Source organism: Drosophila biarmipes, chromosome X (genome assembly GCF_025231255.1).
Source record: "Drosophila biarmipes strain raj3 chromosome X, RU_DBia_V1.1, whole genome shotgun sequence".
NCBI lineage: Eukaryota > Metazoa > Arthropoda > Insecta > Diptera > Drosophilidae > Drosophila > Drosophila biarmipes.
This window is the reverse complement of record NC_066611.1, coordinates 16,002,693-16,018,359: the sequence shown is the minus strand read 5'-3', so window position 1 is coordinate 16,018,359 and position 15,667 is coordinate 16,002,693. Positions and strand designations below refer to the sequence as shown.

General features: G+C 39.3%; 1 protein-coding gene across 1 annotated transcript; it reads left to right on the top strand.

Moving 5' to 3' along the window:
- Positions 1 to 15,344: 15,344 nt before the first annotated feature.
- On the top strand, positions 15,345 to 15,667 carry LOC108022012 (uncharacterized). The gene has a single exon (XM_017090851.3). It carries the CDS (start codon positions 15,485 to 15,487, stop codon positions 15,602 to 15,604), a length of 120 nt encoding a protein of 39 aa, XP_016946340.1. The 5' UTR covers positions 15,345 to 15,484; the 3' UTR covers positions 15,605 to 15,667.

Genomic DNA, 15,667 nt, shown 5'->3' with positions numbered 1-15,667 from the left:
CTGCCCCGCCCCCTGCAGACCACCCACCGCCCCCATTCGCCCTCCGTCCTCCGCCTGTCGTCTGCCCACCAAAAATTTGCATGAAATGTGAAATCAAACGGCTCGCGACTCGCTAGAAATAAAATGAAACAGTTGCAGAAGAACACTTTGGGAAAACTCCCTGGTAGTCCAAGAATTTCCATTTCCAATTCCATTTTTAATATTTTATGGTATTATAATCATATGGAACAAACAATTGGAATTATGAAATTCTAAATTAATCGAATTTTTCTATATTTAATTGTACCATTCTTTTAATTCCTTACACACTAAATATCTTTAAATATTAAATATATATATAAATCCTATTTTTATGTGAATAAAATACATAATTGCTTATTAAAATATAATAGTTTTTATTTTCATAATATTGTAAATTAGAAAAAATTTTAAAATTGAGCCATTATTTTTGTTAAGCTCAGAAAACATTTTATTTGACATGTAGTAAGTAACATTTATATAATAATTATTACTTTAAATACTATTTTGTGTACTTACAAATTACATTTTTTATTTATTTATTAAACAAAAATAAAAATTAGCATATTAAGAAATTATATAAGCATCCAAAATGTTTGACAGGATTAAAGTACACTATAGCTATGAAAACTAGCAGTGCCCCCCTACTCATTATAAGTTTTATTTTAAAACTCAACAAATATTCAATAGTTTTTATCAAATAAAATAAAGTTCAGAAATAATCCTTATTTTTGATCATTTTTAATAAACAAATACTATATATTGCTATATTGCTCTAGTTAAATAAATTTATATTTTATATTATTTTTTTTGTTTGCTTATTGAATTCAATAGAACATAGTCGTATTTCCTCTATAGAGTCTCAGATTTCGACCCCCGTTTTCTTACAGTGCCAATAGAGGGGCGTGGCTGGGGCAGGGGGACGGTGGCTCACTAGCAGGCGTCGCTGGTGTCACGTTCTCATTCACGTGCAGGTTGACGGACGCCCGTTGCCGTATTTTATGGCTCCCCGTCTGGATCCGAGTCCAAGTCCGAGTCCGCGTCCGCGTCCGACTCCCGGTCCCAGAAGCTCGGCGGCGCAGTGTGTGTTATTGATATGCTAACGGTAAATGCGGCCCATTTTTGGGCGGGGGCGGTGGGTGGCAAAGGGGGAGTGGCCGGCCAGAAGGGAGCTGGCGGTGGGTGGTGTGAGGGGGCTTCCGAGGACAACCTCTGCATTTGACGGCTGTGCGGAAGTGGTTAAAACCAAGGGGCGGCAGCGGCCAGAAAGGAGGCGGCAACATATGTCGCGGGCGACGTGTGAAAATTTTAGCCAAAAATATTCGCACTCCACACAAACTGGCCATTTATTAAAAGGGCGGCCGAAAAACGGGCAAGGGGGCCACAGCCCAGAGTCCGGCAAGGACGACATATTGGAAATCAAAATGTTGACAAGCAGCAGGGACAACATTTTTCAATTAAACCGATGACAAAACAAAACGCCCAAGCTGCCAAAGTGGGTGGGTTGAACCTATGACGATGCAGCTGCAACTGAGGGTGCAACCAAAAATCCAGATTTAATGTGGATTTTTTGATGAATTTTTCAAAGATTTAGCTGTTTTCTTATACTACGATTAATTCAGAATTTTATTTTTAAATTTTTGACAGGGTAATTATTTGATAAACCTGAAATTGTATTAGAAATAGGTGTATACCGTCTAGAATTTTTGTTTCCTAAATCTTTAACAGACAATAAAATCAATTTGCAGTTTCAAAACTTTAATAAAACTAAATTGAATCAGTGTACTTGAGGTGGATTTTGGTTTAAGTATATTATTGATTGTAGTAGGTTTAAATTTTAGCCAGGGTTTTTATTTTATTGAGCTATAAATTTATTAGAAAAGGTCATTAATTTTAAAATACTTCCAATTTATCTTACCAAATTAATTAAAAAAAATGAATTAAATGTTCCTTAAGTAGATTTCGATTTGAATTGATTCCTAGCCTTAAATGGCAAGCAGAAAAAATTAAAATTACAATTAAAATATGGACTATTTGGCTGCCCAACATCAAACTTCATTCAATTAGGCGGCCAACCTTCCGCCTTCAATAGCCAACTTCCTGCTAATTGTTTCAAATTATCAATTCAAATCACGTTAGCACTTCTACATCGGCCGGCGAAGAGCGGAAAAAAATTATCATGCAGCACGCTTAAATGGCTTTTCAATTAGATTATGTCATTCAAGTGCCAGCGACGACGCTTTTCCACTTCTCCCCGCCTCCCCACCCACCCTCTGGGCCACATTAAACGTATCAATTTCCGTTAAGGAATTTTCCCCGAAAATAACAAGGAGAAAAAACAAGGGAAACCCTCCCGAAAACAACGGCAAACAACTTGAGTTCATTAATTTTGTGCGAGGAGCAACAATTAGCACGAAACCGAATCGAGGGGGTGGCGATGGGTGGATTGGTGTTTTTTTCGGGAAATGGGGAGCATCGCCCAAAAACCAAAGGAAAAAAGAAATACAATATTAAACAATATGCTTGCCCAGTCTCCAAGCCTCCCCCCTGCACCACAAAACGTGACGCTGCTAATTAAGTTGACGCATTTGCCGCCTCGCTGGCTCGGCTTTTCCCACTTTCCCGCTTTTCCTCGCCTTTCTCTGCCTCGCGGACTTTTTTGTCTAGTGGGCGGCGGTGTTTTCCCGCTTTTCCAGGAGGGGCGGCGCCGTCTTGTGGTGAGCTTAAGAAATTTGCATGGTTGATTTGGTGTTCAACTAGGAAAATGGTCCCGGGGTGCCTGCCGAAAAGCGGACTTTCCAGGGGGCAAGGGTAAAGGTGGGGCTTTTAAGGAGCCCCAGGTCAAAAAAGCAGTGGGTGGGAGCAACAGGCTATTGCGTGGAGGGAGTAAGGAAAAGGGGTGTCATCAAAACGAAGAATAATAAGGCATTTGGGGTTCGCAAATAACAACAAGATTCCAGTAGATAACACTTCAGCACCTAATCAATGGGTGGATTATAAAAAGTACAGACCTACAGAGCTCTGCTAACCATCCCCATCACTTTGGAAAATATTTAATTTTTGAAAATTTGTTCATGTTTTTTTGGAATTCCTATTTTTGCGAAAAATGCTCAGTTTTTTTAGTCGTAGTTTGGCCAAAACAAGGCGTACAGCGAAAGGACCCACTGTTTTGGACAGCTGGCGACCTCTGCTATCGATCCATATCACTTTGGGGAAAATTTATTTTTTGAACATTTTTTTCATTTTTTGTAGGGGGTGGATCAGGATTTTTTGGAATTTCGATTTTTGCGAAAAATGCTCCTTTTTTAGTGGTTTTTTGGTCGTAGTTTGGCCAAAACAAGGCGTACAGCGAAAGGACCCACTGTTTTGGACAGCTGGCGACCTCTGCTATCGATCCATATCACTTTGGGGAAAATTTATTTTTTGAAAATTTTTTTCATTTTTTGTAGGGGGTGGATCAGGATTTTTTGGAATTTCGATTTTTGCGAAAAATGCTCCTTTTTTAGTGGTTTTTTGGTCGTAGTTTGGCCAAAACAAGGCGTACAGCGAAAGGACCCACTGTTTTGGACAGCTGGCGACCTCTGCTATCGATTCCCATCACTTTGGGAAAAATTTAATTTTTGAAAAAATTTTTCATTTTTTGTAGGGGGTAGATCAGGATTTTTTGGAATTTCGATTTTTGCGAAAAATGCTCCTTTTTTAGTGGTTTTTTGGTCGTAGTTTGACCAAAACAAGGCGTACAGCGAAAGGACCCACTGTTTTGGACAGCTGGCGACCTCTGCTATCGATCCATATCACTTTGGGGAAAATTTATTTTTTGAACATTTTTTTCATTTTTTGTAGGGGGTGGATCAGGATTTTTTGGAATTTCGATTTTTGCGAAAAATGCTCCTTTTTTAGTGGTTTTTTGGTCGTAGTTTGACCAAAACAAGGCATACAGCGAAAGGACCCACTGTTTTGGACAGCTGGCGACCTCTGCTATCGATCCATATCACTTTGGGGAAAATTTATTTTTTGAACATTTTTTTCATTTTTTGTAGGGGGTGGATCAGGATTTTTTGGAATTTCGATTTTTGCGAAAAATGCTCCTTTTTTAGTGGTTTTTTGGTCGTAGTTTGGCCAAAACAAGGCGTACAGCGAAAGGACCCACTGTTTTGGACAGCTGGCGACCTCTGCTATCGATCCCCATCACTTTGGGGAAAATTTATTTTTTGAACATTTTTTTCATTTTTTGGAGGGGGTGGATCAGGAAAATGAGATTCCAACTGTAGTACAAACTACTCTTCTATAACTCAAACCATAGAACCCAACAGTCAGGAAAATCAACCAAGGTGCACTCGATAGAAATAATTGAATTCAATGTTGGATTTTTCTCTTTAAAATTTTGTTTTATCCAACCTTTTCTTCCTTTCCTCCTATTATAATTGTTGTGGAAGAGTCAAGTGGCAGAGAGGAGTTTTTTGATTGTTCTTCTCTGGCTGCCGATCGGCTTTTGTGGACCGCACATCAAACGGAACTGGGCGTTGCACAGGGGTTAAGGCCGTGCTGTTGGGTGTTAAGAACTGGGGCGGGTGGCGAGCACAAAGACATCGAGTCCACTTGTGGGCGTGTACGGGCAGAAGTACTCAAGTGCACACGGGCTTTGATTTCTTTTCGCATATAATTAGTTTAGTCAGAAGTTGAAACCAACTGACGGCTGGCTGCCTTGTGTTTTGCCTGCTTTTCCTGGGCTTCCCCCCGCTTAACCCTTGGCCAGCCCACTTTGCCAAGTCCAGAAATATGTTGCATTCAAACAGGCGCAGCCCAAGTCTCACCTGAGTTTCGGGCCAAAACTTATTTAGCACCCCGCCTTCGTTTTCGGGAACCCCCAGCTTGTTTTTTCAACTGTCATTTTGACAGCTGCTTCAGCTTCTGATGTTACTTTTTACCTGTAACCTGCAAGCAGTGCAACTTCTTGTTCTCAACTTTATTTCTTCTTTTTTTTCCGAGTGCCAAGAGTCTGCAGGACGAAGACCTGGCAAATCAGCTGTTCCCTATCACAAAAAAGGGGAAAAAAGAGCCCCAAAGGCTTCTAGCTAGCCTGGGTGGGGTGGGACTCAAGGGTTAGGGATCATACATATGTACATGCAGCTGTCAAAGCCCAGCCACCAAACTTTCCAAACTTTCGAGGGAACTTGGAAAGATATTCAAGTGGAATGGGAAATAGATATAGTACCCGCTATGCCACATTTTATTTCTCTTTAATACAGAAATAAAAATGCCTTTAACAAACACTCCAAAAATGACCAGCTACATGAGATCCAAACAGCTTTTTAAACTTTCCGCTTGGTTTCCGTACCTTATAAATATTCTATAAATACCAATAAAAGTGCTGGATAAAGTTTAGCCAACAAAAAAGGAAACGAAAGTAGCCGCAAAAAACAAAAGCAGAAAAACTTAAAAATCTCATCGACAGCAAAGTGGAAAGCAACAACTTGGGCCGGAAGTGGCTCAACAATTTTCAACACGTTTTCCCCCAACCCACAGCCAGGAAAATCATAAAATTTTAACGAACCTATTGAAAGTTTACACATTGCTGCTTGATTTCACTGGGCCAATGGGGCTAGGGCTAAGGCTAAGGTCCGGAAAGTGTGAAAAGCACCATCGAACGGCAAAGATTTTCACACTTAGACATTAAGGAAATTTATGAACAAACATACACACACGCAGGGACGCAACAGTGATGCCGTTTTGGCCACTTTCTTGGGGTCATTTTCGGATGTTACTGCTGCTAAAATCGCTCTCAACCAATTTTTACTTATATAATTTTTTTAAAATAAACAGTAGAAACTTTATTTCTAAGTCTAAATTAGTAGTACCTTATTACAAAACGCGAATTCTTTAGTATATTTGTTCCTATCTAGCTAGTTAGCTGTTTTATGGTTGAACTTTCAAAATCAATATAACAAAGCGCGAATTCTTTAGAATTTTCTAATTATTTTTTCAAATACGATTAACTTATTTTTTAGCCAGTTCAGGGTTTTTTTCACGTAATTTTTGAAGTACCAAAAGTACCAAGGGCGAATTCTTCAGTGTTTTTTTTTATTATTTTTAGGCTTTAGTAATTTTTATATCCATTTTAGCTTACCTATGGCCCACCAATAATATTTATTTTTATTTAACCCTTAGCATACAGAATTGTTTAATGCTTTTTAGCTAAATTGAGGTCCGCCAATAATACTTATTGAAATGGTCAAACGGTGGCATCCCTGGGACGCACATGCGCCGAAAAGTGTGCTACAGGAAAATTAAACTTACCTATGTAAACAAGCCCAAGAAAAGGTATCCTGTGGGTGTGAGTTCCTGTGTGGCTGAGGCGGAAGTTATGTTCAAACTTAATTTAAGGTTCAATAGCGTAACCAAAGAAAACCACACGAAACTTTGGCTGCAAAGACGACGCCGGCGACGACGATGAACGAGTTCCGTGTAACATAAAATCTTGTGGTTTATTAGATTTTAATAATTCACACGATTCGAGTGTGTGTGTGTGTTTATGTGCGGAAGACACATGACAGCCCCACAAAATAGGGGGGGGGGGGACGGAGGGGCACCGAGGGGTTAAGACCGAGAGCGAGCGAGAGTTACTGTGCATTTGAAGTCAACAAAAACCTAACTTTTATCTACCGCTCGTCTCAACTTTGTATCGCATCAGGCACCACCCGAAAACCCACCACCCACCACCCACCGCCGAAGAACACCCAAAGGTGTGTTTGTCTTAGCAGCAAAATAACAACAAAGACAACGACAAATTTGTGGCATATCAGCGGTGTGTCGTGTGGGTTCTTGTGTCCGTAAGATTTTCGGCTGGCGCGGCACTAGTGGGTTAAGCCGGTGGTGCAGGTGCATACTTAAGAGTGTGTCCAAAGCGCCACTAAAGGGAATTGATTTGGCCAGGACTTGGCTAAAGATTGCATAATAAGTCGACAAGGTCTGCCATTAGTTTGGAAGTTGTTCTGCCGCATAAAAAACTTGAGTATTAAAAAGCAGCTTAAAAAGGTGAACTATTAAGTTAGGAACAAGTTTAAGAAGATAACTTTATGAGCATAATTCTAGGTAAGAAGGTTTATATATCAAAGAGTTCCATGATTTTTAACGCATATTATTAGGAAAAGATATTTAGGTAACATTAAGAAATATTTTACACCTGAATTTTTGAGTCTACGGTGACTTTTAATTGAAAAAATAGTTTTAAGAATATAGTTTTAAGAATATATAATTTTAAATTAAAGTGTGTAAAACCCAGAGCAAATCCTTATTTTGATTTTAATACAGCTTTGCTATTTAAAATCTATCTTATTTTTTCAAAGTTATAGATATATAAATAAAAGTATATGTAACATTTTTTTTTTAAATTTTTCTGCAAGGCAATATAATCTGCTAAAAGTCTCTATAAGGAACTCTTGATTTTAGTCCAATAAATCAGCTTTTCTTTACTTCTTCCAGAACTAATAAAGCGAGGACATGTCAGTGTTCATCAACAACATTTCACCTGCTTAACCCCTAATCTAATCCACTCCAAGCACTCGGCGACATGCACTTTTTCCCGTTGGTCCTTCCGTTTTTTGGTGACCTTCTGGGTCGGCATTCCAGCTCTTAGCCCCCTCCACCCAATCGATGGATTAACCCTCTGAGGCCGCAGAGGAGGGCATACGAGTTAACCCCATGCTATGCCATGCCTGGCATTCCTCGGCTCTATCTACCTGGCGAAAGTTGGCAACTTTGGCTGCTCCCCGCTTAGCCGGCACATCGCTCATGGGCCAAAAGAGCTTGTTGGCCCAAGTCAAGTGCCAGGACATCGGCAACAACAAAAAAGCAGGACAGAGGGGGCTGGGGGTTAAAATGCATGGCAGGAAGGACAGGAATCACAGGGAGCACAAGGAGCTGAAACAAGGTTTCCGCTTCCGGCGGACTCTATAAATTTTTGCCAGCTACCTGAGAGTATGCAAAAGATGATGATGCTACGGAGTAAAAAACAAAAAGGAAGAGCAGGCCAGAATAAATCAGTGAAAAATGTGCAACTTATGATCCAGTGTTCCCACAAGAATTGCCAACTTTGCGCAGGCCAGGCAAGATGCTTTCAGCTTTTTCTTTGTTGTCTCGGGAACTGAATGTCGAAGACATCATCGAAGCTATGTGCCCAGAAAAAGAGTTTGCATAGTTGAGTTGACCTTTTTTTTTTGCTGCCTGCCTCTGCAGTCCATAAATAGTTTATAAACTATGCTGGAGCCAAAGGATGCAGCTTGGGGGCTCTGGACTACTATGAGGGAAATCACTTGTAAGAGGATAATTGCATTTCACACCAATTAATTTCATTCAGGAAGTAGGGAAAAAAAACAGCCAGCAAGTGGAAGCCAATGAAAAACAAACAGAAATCGAAAAACCGGGCAGCGACAGAATCAATTTGAATTTCAAATTAACAGAAAGCGGGGGAAGGAGATCGGGGTCACCACTCGAGAAGGACAGCCTAAGATTTGCGACTTTGCCATGGGGGTTGTATGTTCACATTATCCCGATGCCAATGGGCATCAAATGTCGTCTAGAATGAAGCCTCCCTTTATTCCTCCTTGGCGAAATACAAATTGAATTTTCCATTTAAAGACAATGGGCTGGCAAATTTGTATGCACCACAGGATGGGGTAGCAATGCCATTGTCGTCATTTGTTATTTTGTCGAAAAATGAAAATATTATTCCCAGTGGGCAGCGAACTTCAGTCTCTCTTGGCGCGAGAACTTTCAACAGCACAGACATCACGCGGATATCATAAAAAGTTGGTTCGACAAGGGTTAAAAATTATAAAAACATGGCTGAACCTAGAAATAATACTATTCACTGTATTAAAATATTTTTATAAAATACTGAATATTACAAATAAAAATATTTGTATTTTTAAATAACAAAATACCTAACCTAAATATTTCCAACCTCTTAAAATTATAGGGAAAACTGCGCTTTGCCCCTCCCCGGAATTTCCAATCAAAACCAGTCTGGTTTTTTCGCCCCCAGACGCTGGCTTCCATCTTTCCATTTAACAGAAATTAATTTATTACATCAATATTTATGTTTCACTTAAATTATAATGCGTGAATGCAGTCAGCCCTCTGTCTAAACTTTTATAATATTTTTTTTCCGTTCTGTTCTGCTCAGCTCTCCACCATTTCTGGCCGCCGCAAAGCAAACACAAAGGGGGGACCCTTTTGTCTGGCTCTCTGGCGCAGACTTTTTCGAGAAATCGCAATCAGCCATAATAAATATTAAAAAATAGCGCATAAAGTCAAACATTTTGGGGGCCGCTGTCCGGATCGTTGATGGAAACTTTTCTAATAAAATAGTGAGCGTGGCAGCAATTGCAATTCTGTGAAATTCTGCAATTGCACAACTTTTCGGGCATATTCAAAAACCATTTTCGCCTATCAGAAAGTGTTTCAACAAATATTGACAGACCAGAAAGCGGTGGGCGGTGGGGCGGTGGGGCGTTGGGGGAAAATGGTTTGGAAAATAGGTGGGGTTGGGGGCCGAATGGCTGCCATAATTAACAGTTAATATTGCAGAAGCGGCAAACAAAGTTTGTTTCGGTTGTTTCTATTTCTGCTATTTGACTAGAACGCCCCCCTGCCGTCGCGCCCCTCCAAAAAAAAGGGGGCGTCTGCCGTTTAATAAGCTCACAGTTTGTGTTTGTGTTTTCCAACACTGCAAACACATATGAGGAAAATCTGCTCCATGCCAGCGAAACTCAAACAGAGGGGCCGGAAAATGGAGGGCGGAAAAACACTTGAGCCCCTCCTCCATCAGCTTCCTTGGCCTTTTTTATGCCGGCACGCTTTTTGCTCATTTTTTGGTGTCAATGAACAGTTTTAACATATTAGCAAAGTTTCTTAAAGTACACATAAATATGTTTGATGTGTGAGAGCGCCAAGGAAGAGGGGGAAAAATTGGTATGGGAAAGCCCCGGGAAAAGGGCTGCCATCTGGGGTACGGGGAAAAGCGGGACACACAAGTGCAAAGGCAAACGGAATATTATGTAAGATGCCGGGGCCAAAGTGGCGGATGAGTATCGCATTTTCAAGTGCCCCGGGTGGAAAAAAAAAGGAAAATACAGAACGCGGATGACGACGAATGCCCCAGCAGGCTGCATTGAAAAACGCGGATTTTCCACAATTTTCATACGATTTTTATGCCGCTCAGGGGAGCCATATTCCATCAGATTATTGTAAAAGGCTTTAAACGCCAAGAAAAATATTTATTGGCTGTATACTAAAATTATGTGCTTTGTATATCGAGAAAAATCATAAAATCATATAGAGGCTATTATTAAATATTTTTTAAATAGTCTCTTTAATTGCAATCTTAAAATTTTCAACATACGTTTAAAGAAGGTGCAATCTAAAAATGGTGCTATGTCAAAAATGATATGTCATGAAGAATAATAAAAACAAATTTAATTAATTGTTAAATTATCTTCAAGTTAAATTGTAATCTTAGAACTTTTATTATTTTTGTTAAAGATATTTTAATTTTAATCCAAAAATTGTATTTTCTGGAAGATGATATTCATTTGATTAGCAAAAGAAAATAATAAATATTTGTTTTAAAGCCCCGAAAAATTATACAAATAATTAAAGAAATATTTAAATTACGCTTAAAGACACTTTAATTAAAATCTAAAATTAGTATGATTTTCTGCAAGTTCTTAAAGCCTCCAGGCACTCAAATCCCCAGTGGATTTTAGGTGGCTACACATACCCAAACCAAGCCGAAATTCGACTTACAAATCAACTCAATAAAAACAATTTTCGATATTAAATTATCATTTTGCCCATCGCCGCTGTGGATTGTCGGAAAACTTTCTCCTTGCCACTAGCCTCCCCTCCAATTTCCCCACACACACAATTATATCTGTACAGATGTATATACCTATGTGTGTATATTTTCCACCACTACAACTACAACAAAAGGATGTCGTGTCGTGCCGCGTCGCTTAATCATGTCAATGATTTATACCGCTTTCAAGGAGCGCACCAAAACTCGAACTTGTCGACGCCAACTTCCCCAGCCCACCCCACTTTCCCCACCCTCTTTTCCAAGCATTTTCCTCAAGGTGAGCGAGGGGGTGGCAAGGGTGGCGGGCGGCGGCCACTGAATGACTTGCCAGACAAAAGCGTAGTAACTAGCTTAGGAACCGGAGTTTGGGGCCAGGTCAGAACATAAGTTTTCCAGCTACTTATATGCCGCCATAGCCGAGGCGAAATTTATCTCACGAAAAATGATTTGGCTCATTATCAACAGGAGCTAAAGTGCAGTCAGTACACGGAAAAAAATGTTTAAAAAAAAAACCATGGCTTAGAAGGTCTAAAAATCAACTAACCTTTCAATTGGATTATAAAAACAAGATGGTAAAAATAATAATAATATAGATTATTATTTATCGTGGGTTGATATTAATTTCAACATGGAAATCGTTTATGATTTAAAGATATATATATTTCCAAAAATATAAAACTAAATTAAATAAAAAACCCTTTGCCAAAATGGTTAAAAAATCAAAAACCTTTAAGCTAATGAATCCATAAGTTGGGAAAAGTAAGTTTTAAAACCAATATCTTATAGATTATTATTTTTCATGGGCTGATAATGGCAAACCATTTTTATTTAAACATGAAATGTACTTATTTTTTGAAGATATATATATATATATTTCTAAAACATTTATTTTATTTTTGAAGAGCTCCACTAAGTTGGAAAAAATATGAGAAAGTTTCAAGACGAATATCTAATAAATTATTATTTTTCATAGGCTGATAAAGGAAAACCATCTTAATTTTAACATAAAAACCCCTTATTTTATCAAGATATATTTTTAAAAAATACTTTTTTATATTTCCAGTGCTCCCAACACCAGAGATACATTTATAGACAAAGGAAGAGCCAGGCCTCCGGAGTGAGGGACATCGAATAAACGCATAAATCAACAACAAAAACAGAAAAAATGATTTATTTTTCTTGGCTGCCTCTTCAGCTGCTGCTTCCTCCTTCACTCCACGGAAAGCATCCCCCCGGCCTCTAAAATATTTCCTTTTTTCCGGGACGGGGTTGGACCCGTTGTGTGATTGCTTCTAATAAGTAAAGTGGGATAATGCCAGGCATTGCTGGAGAGCAGAAGAGGCTGTGTCGAAGGGGAAGTACCATAATCAGTGGGGAAAATCGGGTAAAACGAGGAAAATAAATAATCGAGGTGGGGGCAGGGGCGGCAAGGTGTGCATGCCCACCAATAATAAAGTAATCAAAGTGATATGGTGTTGATGCCACGAGTGTGGAGCAGGAAATGCTGGGGAGTTCATATGGGGGACAGGATAAAAGGAAGCCCCGAACAATGTGTTGTTATTGTTGCCAGGATTATGCCATTAAGACATGAGGCAATCGAATTATGGTCCTGGCCTGCAAGTGAAATTGAATAAGGAGCCCCCGGCCGGAGGAGGAGTCACTGGGAAAATCCAGCTGAACAATGGCACAAAGGAGCAGGCATTTAAGGGGCCAATCTGGCCGAGGGATCTGTCCTGTAATTATTATTGGCAGGGGTAAATACGGTTGGGAAAGTTTTTTAAAAATAAAAATAATAATTTCTCAGCTTCATTTGGGGGAGGGAAATAATTAGTTCTTAATGCCATATATCTAATTTAATTAAATCTATCATAATAAAAAAAATTTAAAAAAGATTTAACAAGCTATCTTCTTTAAAAAATACTTTAAGACATCTAGGACAATGTTTTTATAAAACAAAATCTAATTCATAGCTTGGTATTAAATGGCAAATTGTATAATACTTTAAAATTAATTTCAAAAAAATATTTTACATATATACAAAGTTAAATACAATATTAAACAAGCATTCACATCAAAATTTATTGATAAACAAAGTAAATGAAAAAATGGAAACTGCCTTAATATGTCTCAAATAAACATATTTTTTTTTAGCTTTTATGCTACACAAAATTTAAAAAATTCTTGTAATGCAAGTTTTTGTTTAATTGAAATAAGCAAACAATTCCGATTGAGTATTCGCAAATGCAATTATCATTCCTCTTCCTTTGGACTTCTCGCAGGACGAACTTTGCGCTACATGTGTTTGGTGTCTCTGCGCCAAGGCCCCATAAATAGTTGCTTAATTACCATCTCAAGTGCCAAGTGCACTCACCTGGCCGGGGAAAATAGCCCATTCCCCCGTATATTTTCTATTTACCCCTGGCAGCGGCAAAAAACTTCTTGCACAAAGAAAACCCAAACACACAAAACAGTTTGGAAGAAGTTGAGGCAAAAGCCGAAGACAAAGTATAAAACATATGCCAAAACACCGATTGCAATTAATCTTGTGCATGTTTCAGCGCTTTCCCCCCCCCCCCCCCCCCCCATTCCCCCCAGAATTTTCCACCGGAGGTAAACTGTATTGGTAAACAACAAAACGGAAAACTTGCGCTGCATTTGGTTTTCGGTTTTCAGTTGCTACCACCACACTTTTTCCACCAGGGTTGCCACCTGCAAAAAGGAAGCAAGCAATTTAATGTGGTTGTGTTCGGGTGCTGTGATCTATTGTTGGCAAAGCAAACTTTGCAGCATACTTCAAGGCGCCACCCACATAAGCTGTGATTCCCGGGATATAGCCAAGGATGTGTGTGAGTGTGCTATAGACATTTGTGAGGTATCCCTTAAATACCAATTTATGGCACAAGCAGATAAAGTCCCAAATCTGCACTTAATCTTTTGCATTGTTTAATTTCGACTCATTGAGTTGGAGCTCCAAAAATGCCCCACACTTTCCCTCCGGATTTCTCTATTTCCCGGAAAGTGTATGTGTGTGTGAGTGTGGGGGGGCGGGTTCGTGTGGGCGTGGCCATATGAATGGGCATTGTTCTGGGAGGAGTGGCGGCGTACTTAAGTTGCCTGGGAAATAAATCGTTGTCGACGTCTACAATGTGCTACACAGAAAATAGTAGTAAGGCTCACAGATCAGAGATCTATGTACTTCTGTTTTAATTGAAAAATATTTATTAATTAAATAGCTTAAAAAATAGTTTACCTATTAATTTGAATGCTTAGCAAAAAGGTGACCTCACTGGCAACTCTTCATTTTAATCTTATATTATTTTAAGCCAAATAAAATGTGGTTTACTTCTAAAAGTTTTGGGATTAATTAGTACATTAATACACTTAAATTCTTCTTCTTAACGCTTGTAATTTTATTTTTTATAATAATTCATAGATATAAATGATCTTACAAAATCCTCAACTTTACTAATTGGTATATATAGGTTGCTAAAAATTTAAAATATAGATATATTTAATTATTTTTTTTCCCTGTGCTCGGGAAAATCAAAGGGAAATGAGGTGAGGGCTTTCCCTCCAGAGGACGGGGTCTTCTTGGTTTGCTTGGGTGTAATATTCGATGCTTCATTGCAACCACGGCAACAACAAAAACACATCCTTGCTCAACAGGCGCAACAGTCGTCCTTCCTTCCTTCCTTCCAGCAATCCCCCCATCCTTAACCCCTGTTCGCCCTCGTGCTCGATTTTGCGGTTTCCCTGGGTGGCGACCGGAGGAGGAGAAGGGGTCTGAGTTTGGGGCTCCTGAATCCGGGTCTCTTGGTCCAACGCAAGTTGTTCGCTAGTGAAAACTTACAACTTGCGCGTTATTTCCTGCCACACACACACACACACTTACCCATACACTTACACTTACACTCTCTTTGAGGGGTTCGTTTCACCCCCTTCTAACCGCAGTGGCCACCGTACTTAAGGTGTTAACGCAAAAGCTTGACTCATAAAATATTGAAAAAGCCGCAAAAACTTTGCACCAAAAAAGCTTGGGAAATACACATAGGTAATACAGAGGAAAATGGTAGGGGATCAAGGGAAATAGGAGGCCAATTGTGGCGGATTGTCGGAACCCCAAATTGAACGGTTAAGTGGCGGATCCTGTGCAACTTTCTTGTATTTCTTAAGCGGTTTGCTTTCTTATAGTGGCAGTCTGTTTTTAAAATGAAAAAAAAAAATGTAAGAAGAACAAGATGGTCACTATGCGTTACTAGTGCGAGGGAGATGGAGATCTGCATACAGAAAATAGGCTGTTTTCGAGACGCCACACTTTATTTGCTATAACTTTTTAAGGAATGTTTCGGTTCAAAAAATTGTTTGGCATATGGAAAGGTATTGATTATCAGAACAAAACCCAATTTAAACATGCTCAAAATTAAAAAAAAAACCACCCAAAACAAGCCTACGAAAAATAATATTTAAAATGTGACAAAAGAATTTTTCTCTTAGCCTGTAACGTCAACACTTAATAGTTCTACGATAAAAAAAATGTGGAAATAACGAGCCGTTCTTAATTTGGAAGCAATATTCCTGGGTTTCGGGCTCTCCAAGCTTCGATCAGCCATGACCACTGATCGCCTGATCCTGCTGCAGTTCAGCATGCACTGTTTCAAGATCATCTTCATGTACTGCATCTGTGTCAATGTCCTGGAGCATTTCGTCCAGCGTGTCCAGGAGAACTGAGCGGGAAAATGTTGGGGGCCAGAAAACGGGAGAAATAAAAATTAAGCGGCGCTTACTTCAAAA